Source organism: Passer domesticus, chromosome 3, assembly GCF_036417665.1.
Source record: "Passer domesticus isolate bPasDom1 chromosome 3, bPasDom1.hap1, whole genome shotgun sequence".
NCBI lineage: Eukaryota > Metazoa > Chordata > Aves > Passeriformes > Passeridae > Passer > Passer domesticus.
The window spans coordinates 54,552,694-54,576,091 of record NC_087476.1 but is presented as its reverse complement, the minus strand read 5'-3'; the positions used below and the strand labels follow the sequence as shown (position 1 = coordinate 54,576,091).

Below are 23,398 nucleotides of genomic sequence, written 5' to 3'. Positions count from 1 at the left end.
ATAACAAAGGTTTTGAAACAAATCTTACTTTGCAGGGCCTCAAAGTCACATGAATGCTTTTGAAAATGTTAGCCACAAAAACAACAATAATGTTTTACTTCATTACTTGAAGGAAATGAAATTTACATTACTGTTGTGTGAATAAATATATTCACACTTCTATTATTGATGGCTTTTAATGTGGTTTTATTAGGAATTAAGAGCTCTTTCAAAAAAATATGCAACATGTTTCACTGATATGTTCATTTTGAACTCTGCACATGCTTCAGTTTTTACACACAGAGTTGAGCTGAAAGTTCTGCTCTTATTTCAGGTACTGCTTGAATTCCTCCAAAGGGTAATTGATCACCGAGACAAAAATAAGATGACGTTGAAGAATGTTGCGATGGTGATGGCCCCAAACCTTTTCACATTTCATGGGTTTGGCTCAAAGACTATTGAACAAAGCGAGTTTGTTATGGCAGCTGGGACAGCAAATGTCATGCGCTTTATGATTCAGTACCAAACACTTCTCTGGACAGTAAGTGTGTTTTTAAGGGGGGGTGGAGGATGATAAATTTCACAACAGGGTATCTGAATAGAGAAGTCATGTGAAGTTGCTTCTAAATCCATGATTTAGAAAAGGATCAGACCAATCCAGCTGGGTTCTTGGGCCAAACTTAATATTATATAAAGCATGTTTTGATAAAGCATAAAGTTGTGTCATGGTCTTAAGCAAAGCTCTAACTTAGACAAACTGGACAAGTTGGATATGTGTTGTTCGTCAGCAACTTGAGACAATTTTGACCTTTTCTGTGTGTGAGGAAAAGTAATTAGCATCGTTTTACATACTAAGTGTCAAGTGAATGTTTTTGGCTGACAAAAGTAAAAACACTGTATGATTCCACCTCTCTTCCCCTCAGAAGTTACTGAATGGAATATTTTATCACGAATGGAGTGGTTTTAAAACTGTTTCACAATTTCATATTATTTTAATCTATGTTTATTTTTTTATAGTTACAGTTATATTATAATCTGTACTGGAAAGAAACACTGTTTTTGAATTCTACCTGATAATCTGGCAGCTTTAAAAATTTTGGTAAGAAAATTATGTAGTTATTCATGCTTACTCTATGTTTATCTAGATTCCAAAGTTTATTGTTAACCAAGTGAGAAAACAAACCGAAAACCAGAAGAAGGAGAAAAAGGACAAAGCTATGAAGAAACTTCTGAAAAAGATGGCATATGACCGGGAAAAGCATGAGAAACAGGAGAAGACTCCTAATGATGTAAGGAAACATACATCTGAAATGCTTTATTAATAGGATAGTAATTTTTAGTGAAAAAGTGGATAGAGCAGAGGGGATATATTTTTTTTTAATTGAGAATTTCAATCGATAGCAAGTCAGTGTCAATTTCACAGTTTGCGGGTTACTGGCATGACACATTTAGAGGATTGTACTGGTTTTTTGTTTGTTTTCTACAGATTTTTCAGAATATTTTTGTTCTGAAAAATGAGAAGCGCTGAACTCTTTTTCCCAGTGTTTAGCTAGAACATGCACAACCTGCCCAACCCAAGAAACCCCAAAGGATGAAACAAACACAAACATGAAAAACTGATGAACTGCTTCTTATGCAGCTATTGTCCAAGTGGCTACTGCCAAGCTACCCCAGTGTATATAACCCACAGTTCAGTATCTCTCCTTTAGGTAATTGGCTTCTACCATATCCATCAGTGATGTCATGGCATAAGTTTCAGCATGACACTCTTCACACTCTTTAAAATATAATAATCCTGTGGCAATTGTAGTGTTAATTTTTCCGGTAGTTCAGAAAGATTTTAGTTGACCTGTTCCCACTGACATCAAAACCTTAAAAATATATCTCATGCATGTTGAAATTGTTGATAATTTTTATCATCACATTTTTTTTATAATTACAATTTTTTTAAACTCTTTAGCCTATACTACCTTAATTATAAAGCATTTGAACCACATTATTCCAAAGTTAGTTTAAATACACGAGCAGGTAATACCAAATACGTGTATTCTGATACCATAATGAAAACATATCAGATTTGGGTGGTGTGAGAATCCCTCATTTGGGTGGTATGAAAGTACCCCCTTGTGGGTTGAAATCACAGTGAAGATTCTGGTGAGGCAGAGTCATCTTGTGGTCGCTGGTAGAAATGCAGTCTGCTCCGAGCAGTCTGGTTTTCTTACCAAGTGTATGTCAGACTGTTACCAAAAAAAGGGTTGTCATATTCATATAAAGACATTTTTTAAGCTTCAGCAAATAGAATGTGGCAAATGAAAACGCTATATATCCCGGATCAGCTGGAGACTTATGTTTCGTTGTTCCTACCTCATTTTTTATGCAGTATTTGACACATATCTTAATGTCCAAAATTAATTCCCCAGGCATCACTTTGCCTTACTTTCGTATTTGTCTATATGAAGGAATCTTTACACAGAATGATATACATATGATTTTAAAATAAAGCTAATTAAAAACTAAAATTTGTTTTTCTTGGTCTAATAAGAAAAGAATTCTTTGAATTGAATTCACTTGAGTTGATGTGATTCACTTAATGCTGCCATCCTGTGTTCAACACTGAAATAACAGCAAATACACTGAAAAAAGTATATGCTGTTTCAAGTTCAGATATTAGATTTTTTTTATAATTCACTGCAAAGATATGTCTTTTTAATCCACTGGGAGTTAGGGCTGAGGTCTTTTAGAGTAAATTATGCTTTTCTAATCCATTGGGGATATAGAACTGAAGCCTCGTGTAATATTCTTATTCAAATATAAATGTAAAGTTACTATTCAATGATTTTCTTTAAGCCCTAGAATTCTGTGGAGATTTTAGTCAAAATTAAATGGTACAATTTTTTACAAATCCTTCATGCTTATTGCAAGGATTCAGTAATTTTGGGTGCTTGAGAACATATTAGTCTTAAAATCATGTCACAAATTGGTAAGGCTTCATTGTGAATGACAATTTATACATTTTTCAAGTAAAAATATGTCTCATTTTTTCAGGAAAATTTATTGGTTTGGTTTTTCTTCTCCCTAGTTTTCAATTCATACTGCTTTAATTTACATATGAGGTAAATTTCCTGTGCAGTTCTTGAATTATATTTAACTATCAGGTGACAAATGAGGCACCCATACATGTGGTGAATTTCCCACTCCCTGGAAACTTGCAGATGTTTGAAACTGTTTGAAACAGAATTCACAGAATCACTAGATTGGAAGAGACCTTAAAGATCATTGAGTCCAATCCATGCCCTAATAACTCAACTAAACCATGGCTCCAAGAGCCACATCCAGTCTTTTTTTAAACACAATAACTAATTACCTTGTGTGCTGCTGAATAAAAGCTGAGGAAAAATTTCTATTTTCTAACACTTGCTGTGGCACCCTACATGGTTCAACATAGATGGACAGAACCTGAGTCACCTTCATATTCTCCAGAAATAACTCCATATCTGCATTCTTATTAGCAGTTCATTTGGATAAAATTTCATCTTAGCTCTGATGAGGCCTCTCTATCAATCACATTTCCCCTTTTGAGACAGAGGTTAAAAAGTATTTACTGCAAACTACAGGTGAGATGTCTGTACAGTGTTGAGAGTGGTTAATATTAGAGGGCTTGTGAGGGTTAATTGCTTTTTGGGATACCTATGCATACCTATGGCCTCAAGTCAGTGTTGGGGATTAAGTCTTTGTGTTGGTGTTGGGCTGAATAATGCTCTAGACAGACAAAGAAAAATGCCCTCAGGACTGGAAATGTACCTACTGCCTTTAACCGCATTTCTACCATCTGTCATTGTATTCCTCTGTCTGGTGCAGTTGTTCCAAAAAAGGGAGCTATCATGTAAGCAGCACAACGCAATGCACTGAGCTGAGCTACTGCAGTTTATAAAACCCATTGTATCCCATGGCCCTTCTGTTTGCATGATCTGTTTGAATTTACACAGAGTAACCTTTCTGATTCCTGCTGAATATGTCACTCATTGCACTGCCAGATTATTTACTAAAAAAAAATTGCTACCACTAAATAATTTCTGTGTATGGGTTTCTAGTTTTTTGTCCCAAACTAGGTGCAATATTTTGCATCCCAAAGAGAGCAACTGCTTTGCATTTCTTTCACCCTTTGCCTTCCATGTAGCACGATCCTTTTGAAAATCAATTTTGTTCTTCATAATGTTCATGCCCCATACCTGCTTGGTATACTTTGCACCTTGAATAAGTATGCATACTGTTCCTTCATTAGTGAAAATATTGCATAGTTACATTTCTCTCTGCACCTAGAGTGAAAAATATTTAAGTGGGTCATGAAAAATGGATTAGAAGAAACTGGAAGAGATCCATCCCAGATCCTATAGCCAGGCAGCTGCTCTTTGTGTTATATAGATTCTAAGCCCCTCTGAAAAGCAAGGGTTTGAAGAAGTCACCTCACAGGTGACTGCTATGCCTGCTGCAGAATAAATGTTGTAGGCCAATGTATTTTCCATCAAGTAAGGATGTGCTGTCTTCAGGGTTTTTTTAATAATGCAAGTACCTAATTCAGCCAGGGGTTGCAATGTTTTAAATCTGACCTGAGAGGCCCTGTGAGGCAGGGGAGGAAACTTGCAAACTGAGTAGCATTGGTGTGTTGTCAATCCTCTTATAGGTTCATATCTTAATATGTTGTGATATGGAGCCCCTCACTTGAGTATTTTGGACTGTATTGTGCAGAGAATAGGTCCTGTCATTCAGCTCTTAGAGGTTTTAGGCCACATTTTCTTTCATTTAATTTTCTTTCCCACCAACCTGCAGAGTGTATGGGCTCAGTTTCTGTTTTCTCTATAGTTTGGCAGTATGAACATATTGTGCAGCTGAGCATGATTTCTCCTGGAAATGCAGGTGGTGAAAGTGGCAAAATGCATTAATTAGCTGAGCTAATAATGATTCTCTGTGAATAAACAAAGTAATTATTCTGTTTGATCTGTGACCATAATGTTAGAGCTCTGTGGACATTTCTTGTTCTTTTTCTCATATACTCAAAGTAGGCTGCTTTTTAAATAATTTATCATATACCTGCTGTGTAGCAAAAAAAGGAAAAGTTATCCAGCTGAAAGTTGGAGAAACTCCACTAAAATCAACTGAGATGAAATGATCAAGAACTGTGCACAAAAATGAAAGCTAGTTTAAATTTACCAATTTGAATTTGATGGAAGACCAGATAGAGACATCTATAAACAATAATTTCGTCCTTAAAAATGTTTTTGGTTTTTTTTTTGCCGGGATGCCAAAAGTTTGGAAAGAGGCAAAAATTTTTTGGCAGGATTTACTACCTAGCAGATGGCTATAGACACTGTTTTCATAGGTGGAAGCCTTAAAGAACAGATGTGACAAATTTAGAGTAAATCTAGGGGAAATCTCATAGAGATCTCTTGCAATCTTACAAGTCTTTGATTCCACAATTACTATGTAGAAAATTCTCAAGATGATGATTCTTACTACTTTAGACAGAAATAGTTATGATGTCTAATATTTTTAAATCGATAAATTATAAGACTGGACACAAAAGTATTGTTTGGTTAAAATTGCTTACCATAACTCATCATTTGTATAGTAACGAGCCTTCAGCTTTCTCAGGAAGCTGTTCTTCTGATTCTGCTCACGTTTGTACTTGTTCTGTACTCATTTAACTCTGATGGTTTCAGAGAAGCTATTCTAGATTCACAGGTGCCCAGATTTATTCATTGATTATGGGAGAAAAAATGTTCAGTCTTGCAGATGGGTAAATTTGGAAGGGTGTGGGGTGGGAAGGGAGACAATGAACTGTCATAATCAACCTTGAGTACAGAGGCTGTTATTTTCTTTTCCTATCAAAATGAGTAGGTTTGGGTAAATGATAATGTAATAGGAATAGAAATATTTCCAGGAACAAAAATTAGGACCTTATTCACAAATAAATTATGTCTTTTGTAACTTCAAATGTCATGCACCTGCAAATGGAACAGAAAAGCTGTCCTTTGTCCTCCTTCTCTGTAGCTAATATGATTAATATTCATCATCAAGGACTTGTGGGTTGAAATAAAATACAAATCCGTTATACTGTCAGACTATTATATAGGGCAGGTTGCCTGGCTGAATATATTCTGGACAATAAGAAATAGGGAGAAAAACCTGCAGTAGTGAATATCTGTTTTTTAAAAATGAAATTTACAAAAAGGAGGAGGAATCCTTTGAAGTAGACTGATCCATCAGTACTTTGTGTTTTCTGTTTTGTTTGGCTGCGTTTTTGGGCAGGAAATTCAGATTAAATGGAACTGGGCAGGTTTCTTCCAGAAGTTTTGCAGAGGGTTGGTGTGGGGGAACTGCCTGGTTTTCATGGCTGCAGCAAGAATTTTCCATGTCAATGTCACATGCTTTTTATCATAGCAAAGTGTGTTCTTAATATAGCATAATTGTTATTGTTATTCTTAACATCTTTGAAAAATAATTAAACACTACTGTTCCTTTGTACTGAAGTTCTCCCTGTTGTTAAAAAGAGCTTTGAAGGTCGGATGTAATTTACTGAACTGCTGCGTAGGTACCGTATGTTTGTAGAGAAGTGCAGTAGATAGTGAAGTGCAGAGCACTGTACTTACTTATTCCATACTGTATTTTGAGAAGCTCATCAAAGCCAGCTGCTAGCAGCTTTGTTCCACCACTCTTATTGCTTTGCAGACTGATGTTCCTCAGGGAGTGATACGGGTGCAAGCGCCTCATCTTTCCAAAGTTTCCATGGCAATACAGCTGACAGAAGAACTGAAAGCCGGTGATATAGTAGCCAGGTTTCTCAGCCAGAAAAGGTATAAACACATCTTGTTTTGTTATCATACTGGGAGAAGTGCCTCTTCATTTATTATATCAAGAAAAAAGTTTTAAAATACTCAAAGTCCGGGTCAGTTCATGAACTGTTTGGCTGAATTTAGCCATCAAAATACGTGCTTGAGGAATTAATGCTTTTAAATGTTATTAAAGCTCAGGAGACCTTTAGGAATACATGAGTGATGTTAGTAAAAAATTAATTGCTATTTAATCTGATGGCTCAGGAATAGTTTTGTAATTTTCTGGGGACAAGTCAGAAGGGAACTCCAAGAAAATAGAGGAATGAGGAAAGAAGAAAGATATTTTTTTTTAATATTGCATTTATTATGTAAATATATAATGCATTTATATATATAGATCTATTTAAAATACATGCATCATAAAGTCACCCCAGGAAATGCATTTCTATATAACAGTATAATAAGTACTGGAGTATAATGATGTGAAAATGTCATGCACATTAAATGATTTAAAACAAAAGCTGCATTTTAGTAATTCAAATCCATTTAGAAAGGGAGAAATTTTAATCAGTCTTTTGAAAAAAAAAATTAATGTACATGTTTGTCATATCTAGCTATTCATCTAAAGCAATATCTGGTACACTAGTTGAGATTAAGAAGCTACTTTTTCCTAAATGCTGTTTTTAGAGTTTTACACCATTGTCAGAAAGTTATTTTCTGCTTAGGCTTTAGTATATATTATTACAAATAAGCAGAGAGGAATAGAATACCTTTGTAATACAGGGAGTATATTTTTCCACTGTATGTTTTTTACTTATTTTAGTTGCAGTACAATTAAATCCAGCAGGAATATGTTTTTTTTTCCACCCAACCATAAGGCTTTTTCTGAAATATGGCCTATTTGAGGGAAATACTTATTTTTGCAGCAGCATTAAAAGAAAAATCAGAGTGTAAATATCAATCTACTTGCTAATAACAATGAAATTCTTTCCTAAAACCTTCAGCTTCTTCATATTTATCTTATTTTACCTTTTCTAGTGTATTGCTGACTTGCAGAGCTGTTCCTTTTCACTAGCATGCAAGGATATTCTTGTTCACTGATTGTGTCAGTAAGGATTTCTGACGGGTGCAGTGCTGATTTTGGTTAGCATAATTTCTCCCAGACATGTCTAGGTGGCTGATCCACAAGCACCTTTGTAATATCATCATTCATTGTGTTCTGCTCCCCACAGTGGAAATGTCCAAACACTCAAGAAAGAAGAGGTCTTTCTTTATGAAATAGGAGGAAATATTGGTAAGAATGACTTCTGAACAACTTATTTTGTTAGAACAGGATTCCTTGGCACATTTGTCCATGGGCTTCGCTGTAGTTGCATTTTTATTCATGTCCCTGGTTCTTCCTGACACTAAGGCAGACAGTTGACCTTGTGGAGAAAGCAGCAGAGATGTTGATGTGATCATTATATTAGTAGTATCTTACTATCTGTCCTTGAGGGAGTTGGCAGCTGTAACAGATGTTCCTGGTACGTATGTACAGTGAATAAGCACAGAAAGGTTGCATACAAAGGTGCTTGAAGTTCATCTTATTCATCTCTTTGTATTGAGGCATAATAAGTGAACTTACATTCCTTCATGTTCTGCATTTGAGTGTCACTTTGGGGGAGTGTTCTTTTGAGGGGAAGAAAAAGCTCAGCCAGAAAGATGACCATGTGATAAAATTTTCCAACAGTTAGTCTTTCCTGGTCTGCTTATTCCAGATCTTTTTGATTAAAGTAAATAGCAGATAAGCAAAGTTAATGCCAAGGATAATTCTGAGCACAGTTCTAAAGTTTTCTTCCACGAATGCAAGAGTATTTTTGCATTAGATATCAGTTTCTAATCAGAGTATTTTTCATATGTTCAGGAAAACAGAAAGAGAACTAGAAAGAAGTAGTAGATTGGACTTACATTTACTTTTTTCCTTAACTGTGACCGGTTAAACTTATTTGGCATTATAAAGTTACATACAGTACTTCTTTTCTTTGCAAGTTTCAATTCCTAGCATTTTTGTTTTATTCTAATTGCTATTATACATGAATTTTTTTGCATGTTTGTCTAAACCAAAAGACTTAATTAAAAACAGCACTTACCTATGTTTTAGTGTTTTTACTAAGTCTGGTAAATAAGATAGTTGGGTGCCAAATGAACGTGTTATGTGTTCTCTAGCAAATCCAATGTCTACATACATTTCCTATGCCTGTTAAAGCAGGTTGCAATCCCAGATGTAAGACTTCTTTAAAGGAGAATAAACAAATATCTTGTTTATTCTACAGTGGTGTAATCATTGCAGGAAAAAAGGTTTTGTAACAGAATTCTAATGAAACTGGAATAACTTACTATTACTTTAAAGATGTGACAGAAATTGTATTTCTCTTAGAGAAAGTGCAGATTTATTTTGTTTTGTTTTGACATAGATTAGAATGCTTAGATGTTTTCTCTGTCTGAATGGTTTACTTCCAGAGGATTTCAGCTTTAATCAGTCCTTATTAGTCCTTATTAATACTCTCAGCTGAAGTAAGAGAAACTCCCTGCCTTTAACCTGCCGTACAGATTTAACTAAACCAGCTGTCCTGACCTTTGCCATCTGTCTCTTTTCTCAATGTGGCTGACTCATGTAGAGGGAGCCCAAAACAAGGCTTGAGAGGTTCATGATACTTTCATGTGCTTACACTTCATGCTCATAATTGTAACAAGCACAAGTGCTGTCATCTTGTCCTCTAGCAGATGCAGCTGCTGAAGTCTGCAGACATTTCTTCAGTAGCCAGTACACTGTAGGACTTCAGGGCACTTAATGGGACTTCTGCCACTGCTTTTTGCCCAGGACTGGCTGGACAGGGGCATGGCAAAGTGCTGTCCCCATGCTCTCACTGCCTGAATATGCTGCACTGTGCAGAGTAGAAGACCTAGTTCAGCAACATGGGCAGTACTGGTCACAGAGGTTTGGATTAAAACCTGGAGAGAGCAGATGGAGACTACACCTGGTTGAGCAGGGAGTCTTGCCTTCTTGTCTGCTCTGTGCAGGGAGTCCAAAGAGCTGGTTGACAAACTCAGCTGCACCATTCCACCTGTCCTTGTGTCCGGTCTCAGGAGAGCAAGTACTGGAAATGTCTGCCTGGCATGAGCCATCCACCCCAAACAATTGCATAGCAGAGTAGAAGAGGAGCTCTGATGTAGAGCTGCAAATGCATAATGCTTTGCCTGTAGAAAAATGGGAGGAATGTGCAGATCTTGATGGATCAGCATATGCTATTTTCATCATTGCTACTAGACATAAATTAATTGCCTATAGCGCACCAAGAACAGTGTACTACTTTTCCCTTCTAGGACAGCAACTATTACAAGTGCTGTGCAGAACAGCTGACTTAAGAGCAGGGGGAGAAGGAGTAACACCTTCTTAGCAAGGAAAATCCTTGCACAAATTTAGCATTTAAAAAGAGGAAAATAACCTGAAATTTTAATGGGCTTCTATGCAAATGTGAATGTAGTTTTTGATATAATCATGAGAGGATCCAATGCTCTGCATTTACTTGCAGAGGGGAGTTCCCGTCTGTGTGAGGAATCTGACCTAGAAAGTGTCACAGAGGTAGAACAGCTCCTTCTCTCCTTACTTCTTCCTATTATCCCTTTCCTCCTCAAGGCAGATGAGAAGAGTAGGAGCATCTCCAACTTTTATGTGCATTGTGCTTTGTTAAATACCACAGAGTGACTTTGAAAATGTGCATGGAGTAAAAGAGTAACAGGAACTTTGGAAGTTGTTTCATTTCTCTTTTGGTACTGGTGTAACCACATGTCTTTTCTGTTTCTAGGAGAGCGCTGCCTTGATGATGATACCTACATGAAGGACCTATACCAGCTCAACCCAAATGCTGAGTGGGTTGTAAAACCTAAGCAGAGCTAAGATCACAACTAATGGCAAAACCTCCAACCTGTGGACTTATGTTGTACAGCTGAATGTTTCAAAGGGATAGTGCGTCCTTTCAACATTCAACTATTATGTATATTAATAGAACTTTATCCAGTTACAAAAAAAAAAGAAAAAAAAAAGGCAGTGGTGACCCAGCAGTTATAACCAGTAAACTTTCGGTTTTACTTGTAGTAAAATTTTGGAGATCGCACAGTTTCCCCACTCATGTTTGAAACAAGCAAGAGTACCTTATATATTTTATATATAAGTACCTTAAATATTTTAATGGCACTAAGCTACCTCCCATCTGGTAGGTGTTGTTTAAGAAGAATTTATTTTTCAAGCAGGTGTTTAAACTCTTTGTATTAGAGACCTACAAACTGTTTGTGTAGCATTTTGTGTTCATATAGGTCTTTTCAATGTTAGTAGAATAGAGAACCAAATCCTGATCAGCACTTCTGAATGGTACAGTATTAAAAATACCTGACCAAGTCATATGAATTTCCCAAATAAGTGTGAATTTCACAGGAGAAAACTACAATGCAATGTATTTTGTCTTTGGAAGTCCTAATTTAAAGTTTGAAGAAAAATATTTAAAAACAACTGTGAAAATGCTTTCTATGCAGCTTTTTTGCTAGATCTTTTAAGTAATTCTATTTTTACTCCAGTTGATTGTGCTCTTGAGATTATTACAAAAAAAAAAAAGGAAGGAAAAAAACAAAGAAAGAATCACATGACAAGGTGAGTCTTTTTAAAGCTCACTACTCTTGGCATTGTCCTTTCTGGCATATTGTCATGCACCAGAAAAACCTTTTAGATATTTCAGCAATGATTACAGCCACGTTACATAAACTGATTTCAGGTTTTTTGGACATCTGATAGATTAAGTTTTGTGAACTGCCAAAACTTTTCAGTTACTAGCATAATAAAAACTTTCAGGAAAAATAAAATAACTGTGGAAGGAAACTGTAGTCTAAATTTCATAGGTAGCAAACCACTAAACCTTTCACTCAAAACCAGTGTAAGGGTCTACTGTGGGTATTACCTACCATTGGCTGTATATCTGCTTTATCCTGGACAAGGCTAGAAATGAAGTTCTGATTTCCCTGATGCTGATAGATGCTGTCTAAACCACTTCAAAAATTAGTGGTCCAACAGAGAACTATTGCAAATCCATCCCTTTTCAGGAAAGGACTGAAAGCTCCCCATGGAATTCACTGATAATGAGATTGAGGAGGCTTGTTGCAACACAGAGCTGTGGCCTGGAGCTCCAGAGCCCCAGTCCCACAGCGACACTTTAGGATCACTAGCTTGTGTACCACTTCACAATTTATTTGTAAACTAGCTCAGCTGTGCTCAAGTGCTTACACCTGCGTGCTGACTACCTGAAGTAACTACTGTGAAATTGTATCCTTGGAATGAAATACTTTCTTTCAGTGCACACAGAGATTTATATTGACCTCATAGGGAGTATTCCACATGCAATCAAGGGCTGAATTACATTTTTTTACGTGATCAAAGCTGATTAAAGGAATAAAGGACCTTTCTGCTGAGCTTTGGACGTGGGCCCTGTGTTGACAAAGTAACCACTGGAACTCTCCCTTTTATATACAAGGAGAGAAATAAAACTCTGAAAGGTCATAGAAAAATTAGACATCTGCTGATTAGTTATTCACAGCATATGAACAGTTTTGGGGCCATGTATATTTATTGTTTCTTGAAGTCAAAGCCTGTCTTAATATGAAGAGGAAGCACTGCACTGTTTGATTCTGAAAAGCAGGATGAGTAAAAGAGGAAATTGTTCTAATGTGACTGTATTGCCCTCAATGGTCCATCTAGCTGGGTATTCCCACGTGGTATAGCACTGTGCCACTATGGGCAGATCCTCTAAGACAAATTACTTTTGTCTGTAGAACAAACTCCCTGTTCTTCAAATGGAAGGAATAGAGTAGCAAAGCAGTACAATGCTTAGGTAAACATTTATGAACCTAATGTAATAAATATAAGGGGTTTTTTTTGGACACGTAATACAAAATGATGTGTGTTTTTGTAATAAGTTATAGTTCTGTGAAAGATTACTTGTTACTGGAACTCTAGGTGTTATTCTAATCAGGAGCAAAGTGCAGATGATAGGAACAGATGTTCCTAACAGTTTCAGTATAAAATGACAACCAACCTGTGGTTATGAACTCTTAAATAACTTTGGTTTTGTTTTAGTGCCATTGTTTTTTTTTTAATTTAAAAAAGTTCTTTTGTAATTAAATGGTTTTTTTCTGACTTTTTATGACTTTCTCATTCAAATTCTTATATTCGTGCATAAAACATACCCAAATGACACTAAGCAATAATTATTTTGTGATTTCACACTTTATATCTTTGTAGAGAGCTAGCAGTATTGTGTATGACAAGAGATATTGATAAGTTAAAGTCCTGCAAAATGAACGCCTGCTGGAAAAAGAAATAACAGGGTAGAAGTTTAGAGCTTTGCTGCAATTGCAATACACCTTTGCTAAATCTGTAATACAACAATTACTGGGTGCATGCAAAGGAACAGGAGACTTCTCAGTGCTCATTGAAAGTACCAGCTCTTAATTCTTTGTAATTATGTAATTAAATTAGGGCACAAGTGGGAAGCCCAAAACACATTCAGGTAAGCTGATAAGAATCTTTTATAATTAAAAAGACAGTGTTGCATTAGTTGTTTATTTGGTGTGATTTGGTAGGCCACCATTTGTTTGACTGATGACTTGGGAAACACGTTTGCAGGAGTTTTTTCACCCGTTGACAGATTAATGCTGTATGCAGCCCTGTAGGGGCAGAGCAGCCAGGACTGGGGAGAGGAGGGAGTGGGGAAGCTGGTGATGGTCCCTCTTACCACTGCCTGGATGTTGTGGAGTATGTAAGGAGGTTTTGTGCTCAAAAACTCTCTGGTGAAGGAAGGGGAAGGAGGGGAAAGGTCCCCAATGCTTGTATGAGGTGTAGGCACCTTTCTCACACTGCCTGTTCTTCAAAGACTGCAGAGTTTGCACTCATTTTCCATAGCCTTGTGTTCTTCCCCACCTTGTGCGAAGCACATGCACCATCCCTGGATATCTGTGGGTGCCAGGAGGAAAGGTGTCATCCCAACCAACTGCCCCTTGTGTGAGCATCAGCGAGACAGGTTTATCTCACGTTGCAAGTCAACAAGCAGCATCTCTGAGCCTTCCACTGAGGCTTCAAGAGAACAGTAGGGAGCAGAAAGATGAATGGATCTGGATGTCTTGGAAATATTGGCTGAATTTCTGGCAGTGGCATGACTGAGATGAATTTGAGGATAAGGAGATGCACTTTTTGGCAAGTGAGCACCAACAAAGAAGGAAATCTTTGAGAAAGGCCTGTTTGAAACTTTTCCCAACCCATTATTTCTTTGTCAGACATTCTTAAAAGCAATGTAACTCTTCAATAAAACACACAGTCTTCCTAAGTATTGAGTTAAATTGCAGCAGCAAGCTAACTTGGTGAAAGATTGCTAAAGAAATTGTTTCCTTGTTATCACACTTAAGTGAATCTTAGGATTAGTTCTCTGCTGTACATCTATCTTTAAAAGGTTGCAGCCATTAGAAAAGTCTGAAACATGCATGTGCTAATTGTACAGCAATATTTATAATAATTTTTTTTATGTAGAACAATCCTTTAAAGATATTTATACCACTGTATTTGCACACAGACCACATCTGAGGTAGGTAAGTACCTATCATCCCCATTTAACAGATAGGAAAAGTATTCATAAATTACTGGCTTCTGGCTAGAAGGGGTGAAATTAATCTGATTTGTAGAAACCAAATAATGATCCTCAAAAAATTGCTTTAAAAATCTGCTCTATTGCCAATAACAGCAGTATAGCAATCACAGGTATGGCTTCAGGGGATTCTTTTAATAAATACAATGCTGTAATTTTTAGCCTGGATTCCAAAGGAAATTTATCTGGGGTAATCTTGCTACCTTGCCTGTGTCTTCCCCTAATTACTTTTCAGTCTGTTGGCAGACTTTAGTACTAATTTTTGGCAAATGCAGTGGGAGGGAAAGCGTGTGTCAAGAAAATAATTAAGCTTCTATGAGCTTCATAAAACTAGATAGTAGGAGTCCTTTGTTCAATGGGGAGATGACAGCATAAGCTCCAGTTTTATTTAGGCACCAGAGCAGAAGTGTGAGAGAAATCATACACATGCTCTGGCCATGGAGGAAAGCTGAGCTTGGAGCTCTCAGCCAGCCATCAGGATTTGGCATCAGGCCTTTGGTGGCCTGAGAAAGTGTTTGCGTGCATTGCCACCTGCTTTCGGAATCTTTTTTGTTGACGTGATGTGCATGATTCTTGCTGAAGCTGCAGTTGTTCTCCTGGGCTGGCTTTTGGGGTGCAGCCTATCTGCAACTCCTGGTTAGTACAACTCATGCCCATACCCTCCCTCTGGACTGAGCACCTTTCCAGCCTGAGCTGTACTGACAGCTGAAGGCACAGATGCAGATGAGGGGGTGGGTAGAAATACCTCTCCTCTCTCTGCTTGTAGGGCTGTTGGGAATTACCTTCACCCTGGGGATAATCGGATCTAAAACTGGGCAGTATCAAAGGACAGCCTGCACTTGCTGGTTTTAAACCAGCTGGGAATACAACTTGCCATTCATGAATCATAGAAAGTGGTGGTGGTCCAAAAGATACTATTACTCCTTGATAGCCCATTCTGGGATGACTGAAAGGATCCTTCCTTCCCCCTGTGGCACTGTAGAACCAATAACTAGTGCTCATTTGCATTGAGAGCCACATTCGCTGGATTTCACCTATGGAATGAGCTTTGCCCTCTGTGTTACCACTGTGCCTCTGTAGCGCGGTTACTCTTGAGAACAAATTGCCTTGGTTCCCGTGAGCAGTCTGCTCACATGCCGTGTCGCTAGATCAGGTCCTGCAGGTCAGCCACTTCTGTGCTCCTTTCCCACGGGATTCCCCGTGCCTTCCGAGCGGTGACACCGCCACCTGCTTATCCACACGCGGGATGTGCCTTCGCCGTCCGCTGTCATTCACCGCCTGCGGGGACAAGCGGAGGGTCATTCCTAGGGCACTCGCTTCTCTACTCCGTGCGCGGGGGCCGCCGTCGGGGGCAGAAATGCTGCCACGGGGGACAGAAACCCCGCCACGGGAAGCTGCCACGGGCGGCTGTGTCTCGGTGTCGCGCCCCGCCCCGCTTTGCCCGTGTTCTCTCTCCGGGCGGGGCGGCGGCAGGTGGCGGTGCGGGGCCGCGCTCCGCTCGGCGGCCAGGTGACAGCGAAAGCGACACTTTCATACAGGCTCCAGAGCAGAAACGTGACAGAGAGACCGTCCCCTGCTCTGGCCGGCCGGGGAGGAAGGCTGCGTTTGGAGCTCGCAGCCAGCCGGGATTTTGGTGTCAGGGCGTTTGGAGATTGCGTTTGGGAAAGTGGTCACCTTGTGTGCCTGTCTGCTTTCGTGCCATCCATCCTGGCAGCTGCACCACGTCATGTATTTAGTTTAATGCATTTTTCTCATGTCTGGTGGCTGGTGATGCAGTACATAACTCATGTATCTGAGGTGGTGCATCAGGCAGGGACAGCTTCGATGTCCGGTCCTCTGGACACAGCGAAACTGAGAGTAGACAAAGCTTTGCACAGCAGAAAATCACAGGCTTGAGTGTTTTACTACATATGCCTTGCTGGTTATCAAGATGCAGATGTACAACACACTCCAAATGATCCAGAATATATGTAGGAACACATAATTTCTTGGAAATATCTGAGGTGCCAAACCCTGAGCTGTGTTGGATTAGCAACTGGAAACTGGTTTCTTCCTTATTCACTTTTCTCCCTAGTCTCAGAAGAGAAGAATTTTTTGGTCTAAATCTTGCCACCTTCTGATTTTTGGCTTAGTTAAAATTTATACTATGTATTAGTTGATTTAGTTGTCTTGGTTGTATTCTAATATGTTCTCACATTTTGCTCTGTTAATTGTAAAGCAAATGAGCTTCTGAGCCCTTGTTCTGGATGTTCCTCCTCTGCTACAGTCTGCCAGAAGCTGTCTTTGTTCATAATTCTCCTTCAGCCTGCACAAATAGAGTTTCTTCCAGCAGGAACCTGAGTAGGAGAAGTCGTGCTGAGGCTGTTGTGGGGCTTTGCATGGCTGTGAAAGACAGAGCAGAGAGGTGTCCACTGCAGTATTCCTGTCTGCCTGCTGTGCATCAGCCTCATTCAGTGCAGCATTTTGCTTCCATGACAGCAAAATCTTACAATGCAGCCAGGTGATATCTATTTGGATTACTGTTGATCTTGAAATAGCAGCATTTCTTGGGTTATGATAAGGCTGAAACCTTATTGTGCAACCTTGGAGTACTGGCTTAAAATGTCTGCTGGTGCCGTTGTGAACTGAAAAAAAAAAATTCTTCTCATGGTGTTTAGCAATGAAAGAACAGACAATTCTGACATAGGAGTTCAGTTATGTTTTTGAAAAGAAGTAGCTCAGAAAACATATTATGCAGTTAAATGGTTCAATTTTTTCCACCAAGATTATGTGTTCTCATCTTTTATAGATCTTTGCTGATAGGTTATCCTGATTTTCCTTATATTTTTGCCTTGGCTAGGTGGTAGAAGGAAATATGAGAGAATTACTTTGTTGATACTTGGGGTTTTTACTTAATGAAAGTCTTACTGTTAAAGTATTGTTAAGATAATGATAGGCCAGTAAGTGAACATGAAATGGAATCCTTCAGAAGAGTATTTTTTTTTATTCAGTTCGCTACATGTTGAGAAAATATGGCAGCCTGTAGACCAAATATGTCTGTCATTCCATGCTGATAAATGTGTCTGTCATTCCATTCCTGTTTCACCACAGGTCTTCTAGGAAGAATCAGAAGAAAATACCCACATTCCCCACCCTGGAATGAGGAGATGATCTGTAGGTGGTGTTAGTGGCACTTAAAGGCTGGGAGAACAGCGTGAGGCTGAGTGGGTTTTTTTTCCTTTCTTTTTTTTCTTTTTAAATTGGCTAATTTTTTCTCTTTGAATGCTGCTGTTGTTGGGAATAATGAAAATTATTATGAAAGCTCAGCATAAATAGTTTTTTTCTGTACAACTACAATGTGGGTGTTCGGGGTTTATGAATAGAATACACAGGATTGCAATACTCTACTCTGAATTTTTTCCAAAGAATTTCTAAGTTGCTTATAACAAATCCTCTTGGATCATTATAAAGAGGAATGTAGCAAGTACAGAAATACTTGCTCAACCAGTGATAAACCATTGGTAATACTGGGAACAAACTATTTTTTTTCTGCCAATGCACCTGTGGCTGTGACGCAGTAAATTCTAAAAACACTCGGTTCTAGGAAAAAATAATTAGTGTATAAACTGCACTAAACTAAACTGCATAATTAGGTATGTTGATGATGACAGGAGTGGGATCCCAGGTCCATCTATTAGGCACTGTCTTACAATAGGTGTCTGGTGAGATGTCCTTAAGCTTACAAAATAACTTCCTGAAGGTTCCTTGCAGAAGGTGAGCAATCGTGTTTAGAGTAGCTGTTGTTAGCTTATCTATACTCTTAGGTAACTTTAGCTCTCCTACTCTTTTATAAATCCCTTGAGCATTATTTGAGCAGTCAGTAAAAAAAGTCCACCCTTATGGTGTTTCCATCTGTGCCAGCGTGCTTCACCTCCATTATGTACAGAGGAAAAGGCCAGAAATAATATTCGTCCATGTAACCCCAGAAGGCATAGCTGTTCCAAATGAGTATGCTTTAAGAGGACCTGATGTTCTCAAGGGATGCTCCAAAAGGCGTTTCTGAGCACAGGAAGTCTCAGTCTGTGTGTAGGAGTGTTTGCTGCTGGAAGTGTGTCTGTACGCTGTGTTGAAGGATGACCCACGGCTTCTCCAACATTGTTGAGTGTGAAGTGACTGCCTATTTCTGTAGAGAAATGACCTCATCCATGCCATTAGCAGAATTGGCAGAGTGATCAGTGCTGGCTGCTCCAGCATGATGTCATTGGACTTGGAAAGCTTGGTTTAAGTTTCAGCTTGTGTGTAGGCATGCACTTTGACTTGCCATCTCACCCTCTCATCTCTGAATCAAAGTTTCAGTTTTTCAGCAAAATATGTGCGCTGTAAGAAAGACTGCCTTTGGCCAGTTTAAAGGTCTGATTAGTTTTGTTACCTGCATCTCTATGATGGTAGTCAACAGTGAATGCCTGAGGAAGGACTGAAGCATAGAAGAACCTGATCGTAATTCACCAGTACGCTTTCTCAGTTAGTTTGTCACTTCCCTTTGTTCCATAGCCATCACAGAATCACAGAAAATCCTGAAGGGATCCACTAGGATCATCAAAGTCCATCTCCTGGCACTGCACAGGACAGCCCCAGGAATCACACCATATTACTGAGATTTACTGAGGTAGTATGGTTTAATGAGATTTACTTCCACTTATTTTCTTAATTGCTTTTGGATCCCTATAAATTCATGGCATTCACTATATCCTATGGGAGTAGGTTTCACAGTGTAACTGAATTGTCCCTTTGGCAGGGATTTCTTTGCTCAAGGAACAACCCTACATGTTTACCTTTGTCATGCTACTTATGGTTTCACAGATCCTCTTAATTGTCCTTGCCTCTGGTCGAAGAGTAACACTGTGTTTGAAAGCCATTGCTGAACTTTGGTCATTTTTGTTGCCCTTCTTAAACCTTTTCTTACTTTTCTTACTCTCTTCTTACTCTGTATCTTCTCAGGTAAAGGGAAGTCAGAAACATATCTTGCACTCACATCTTACCAGAAGGTGGGACAATAATTTTGTTTTTGTCTGTACCTTGATGACTTCTGATACTTGTTTGGTTTGTGGGATTTTTTCTGGTGGTTTTTTGTGTTTGTTTGTTTGGGGTTTTTTGTTTTGGTTTGTTTGTTTGGTTTTGTTTTTCTCCAGTTTTAATCACTGAGTCAACATTTTCATAGTTTTTAATGCAGTGATCTTTCATGTCCAGTGGTAGTTCAGATTCAGTGACTGTGAATGCAGTACGAGACTTTTTCTCATTTTCTCAGTTGCTGTGTACTCAACACTGAATTTAATCTGCTGTTTTTTCACCAGTCATGAGGTCACCAGTATCATGAGGTCCCTCTGAAGCTCTCTGCAGTTTGTTTCTTTAAAGCCTTCAATAATTCAGTGTCAGTAACCTACCTTATCAGTTCTTTGAGATCACTTGAGATCAGGTGTATGTTGAACAGCATGGGCTCAAAGTGCTTCACTGGGGACCTGTCTGCAATGTGACTGCATTTTTTCCTCATCTTTTAAACTTGTTTATCCATATGAACATCTTTTCTTATTCTTTCTTTTTTTTCTTTCTCATGGCAAGTTAATCAAGAAATTTTATGTTTATTGTTTGTGTCTTCCTTATGCACATGCTTATAAAATTCCTCAGAAACTCTCCAATAGGTTCATGAGTCATGACTTTTTACAAGAATTGTGTTATCTTCTGTAATGGATTACTACAGTTAACATTTCAGCTGTGTCATACTTGAGCTCTGTTTAATTTGTGGGTAAAGACCATCTGGTGCTGGTAATTAGCAAGTATTATTTTCCTAAATTTGTGTTACAATTTTTTACTGAAATTCAGTGTGAGATAACTCCTCTAGAGTCACTCCTGTAAATCCTAAAGAGTAATATATAATCATGGAATGGCTTGGGTCAGAAGGGACCTCAAAGTTCATCTAGTTCCAATCCTCCTGTCAAGGGCAGGGATGTCACTCATTAGATCGGGTTGCTCTGAGCCCCCATCCAATCTGGTCTTGAGCATTTCCAGGGATGGGGCATCTCTAACTTCTCTGGTCAATCTGTTCCAGTTTGTCACCACCCTCACAGTAAAGAATTTGTTCCTAACATCTAATCTACACCTGCCCTCTTTCCATTTAAAGCCATTACCCTTTGTCCTATGGCTATCTGTCCATACAAAAAGTTCCTCTACCTCCTTTTTGTAAGCCCCCTTATGGAAGGTCTCAATAGGGTCTCCCTGGAGGCCCCTCTTCTTCAAGTGCACCAGCCCCAGCTCCCTCAGCCTGTCTTCATCAGAGAGGTGCTCCAGCCCTCTGATCATTTATGTATCTCCTCTGGACTCACTCCAACAGGTCCATGTCCTTCTGCTGAGAACCCCAGAGTTGGATGCATGTTCCAGGTGGGGTCTCACTGCTGTCACAGAGCAGAGGGGCAGAATTCTCTCCCTTGCCCTGCTGCCCTTGCTGCTTTGGATGCAGCCCAGGAGACAATTGGCTTTCTGGGTTGCAAGTGCACACTGCTGTAGATGATGCAACAGTGTGAAAGATAGATGCAGAAAATTAATTTAATTTTTCTCTTTTGGTCTCTTTTTTAGTCACTCCATTTATGTGTTAATTATTGATTCTATAAATTTGGCAGACCTCGTACTACTGAGAAAAGAGTAACTTGGTTTTATGCAGTGTAACAAGTTGTTCCTCAAAAGCCTTTCTTAGGTCACTGTATGCTCACTGTAATCTTACATCAAATATGACAGTGAGTGTGTGGGCTTGGTTTGACTTTTTAATTTTTTTTTAAATGTATTTCCTAGATGGACATGTCTTTAAATTATCAAGGAATTAATTATTTTGTTAGAATGATTGAATAAAAAAGAGTTTAATATATTAATTAATTTAGCCTTTATTAGTGTTTTTGCCTCTTGCAAACACTTTAACTGTTGACTTATATCTTTGAAGTTCATTTTTTAAAATAGCTGATTTTCTTTCCCTTTACATTTAGTCTCACTTAAGGAAAATGCAGTTGTATGATATGTGGGAAGGTACTGTTGCTGCTCCTGCAGTTTGGCGTATCTGGGGAATAGCAGAATGATCTCTGCAGCATTTGGAACCAGATCCTGTACATTCCTCAGAACCAAGTCAAGAATTGCTTTGCCTCTTGTGCATTTTCTGAGTAAATGCTCTACAAGGCAGTTATTTATGTATTTCAATGTGTAGCTTCACATCTTACGCAACACATAAGCTTAGGAATAGTTGGCACCCTGATTGTTTTTTGCAGCCTCTGACCTCCAAGCCTCTTTCAGGACATGCCTCTTGCTGTCTGCTCATGGCTGGTCCCATGTACCAAAATCTACTTCTCTCTCTGCCTAGAACTTGAGTCCAATGGAATCTGTGGATTTTATATAGAATCTGTTGTTTCTCAGTGCATGCATGTCTCACTCCCTTGTGCATGGAATTTTTATCCATTACTGTTCTGCAGGCTATTGGTCCCTACTTCCAGGCGTTCAATATACCTGTCATAGTAATATCCTTAATCAAATCCGTGTGTGTGTGTGTGTGCATGTGTGTACATGTTAAGACTTCTAGTCACCTTTATAGAGGTCATCTCTATCCTGTGTTCCTCTCAGCCTGGTGAAAGAGATTGTCTTTTTTGTCTCTGTGCACATCTCACTTGGCCTCAGGGCAGAAAATTATATGAGTAAGTCATGCAGATGTCTGCATGGAAAACCTTTTACCTCTGGATCAACTTCCATCTTCATTTTGTTTTGTGTGATATCCAGCAGATGTATTCAGTTTCTTCCTCCCTTTCACTCTATTGTGACTGTGGTTTATTCATGATGGGAGGGGCTGCAATCATGGTGACTTCATGTATTGCTGTTAGTGTCCAGTTGAAGAACTCTCTAAGCACATCAAGTGGCTTCTCAGTTTCTAGCACGTGGATAAAGCTGTGACACACAGGCTTCTGCTTCTCTAAGTTTTTTTGGCCTCGGGCAAGTTGAGTCAAGGAGGTCGGTGGTGCTGATGCTGTTGGATTTCCCTGGAGCGAAGCTTCATGCCTAGCCCAGCCTCAGCAGAGTCCTGGTGCCCTTGAGAAATCCCTGTTGCTTCAGGCCTCTGAGCTGTGCTTCAGCTGCTTTTCTCTCTTTTTGCAGTATACGGGGTATTCTTTTTGAGGCTGATGCCGTGATTGGCATTTTGGATATTGTTTGTAGGACCAGCAGATTTGGCCTTTTCCTTTGCACTGTTATAGCACATAGCACACAGTGAAGGGAGTAAAAGAATGTCCAGATCCCTGTCGTGTTTGCCTTTGAATGCAAATGCCTCTACTGCTACTAAAAATATATATATATAAATTTTGCTTCAGCAGTATCCATGCAGCTTTAAGACCCTTCTATTCTCTTCTGATACCTTCCCTGTACTGTGCTGCTCAAAGGATCTGATTGCCACATGTGGGCATCTGTGCTTTTCTTTGCCTTTTAACTATTTTGCTTTTTAGCTTTGCTGACAGTCTCTGTTGGGCTCCTTGATGGAGTAGCTCCCACTTCACAAAAGGACATCAATTCTCTCTTGGAATTCAGGTAAAGAGAAAGTGTCTGGGGCTCTGACACCGTTGCAGCCTGACAGTTTAGTGTCATGGTGTGCTTTGGTAAACCAAGGCAGGAGCATCTGTGCTCTCTAGATAGCATTTTATAACCATTTATCATGGTTCGCAAAGTACATTTTTTTGGTTTTAATTCCCTTCCCCCAGTTGTGCAGTTACGGTGACTGTGGAAGTGGAGGATTTTTTGGCTTAAAGGCTCTATTGGAAGAGCCAGAGTGAGTTTTGAAGCAGTGACTCCTCTCACTCCACATTCAGGGCCCCA

The 23,398-nt window shown here is 38.9% G+C and overlaps 1 protein-coding gene across 6 annotated transcripts in view; it reads left to right on the top strand.

Moving 5' to 3' along the window:
* ARHGAP18 (Rho GTPase activating protein 18) overlaps window positions 1–13,036 on the top strand; it is a 95,015-nt gene extending 81,979 nt beyond the window's left edge. For all 6 annotated transcript variants that reach the window (XM_064413133.1, XM_064413132.1, XM_064413134.1 and 3 more), the window contains exons 11-15: window positions 314–520; window positions 1,125–1,268; window positions 6,706–6,830; window positions 8,042–8,103; window positions 10,655–13,036. In XM_064413133.1, the coding sequence (XP_064269203.1) occupies window positions 314–520; window positions 1,125–1,268; window positions 6,706–6,830; window positions 8,042–8,103; window positions 10,655–10,746 (630 nt within the window). In that variant the 3' untranslated portion in view covers window positions 10,747–13,036. The remainder of the gene's footprint in view (window positions 1–313; window positions 521–1,124; window positions 1,269–6,705; window positions 6,831–8,041; window positions 8,104–10,654) is intronic.
* Window positions 13,037–23,398: the final 10,362 nt, after the last annotated feature.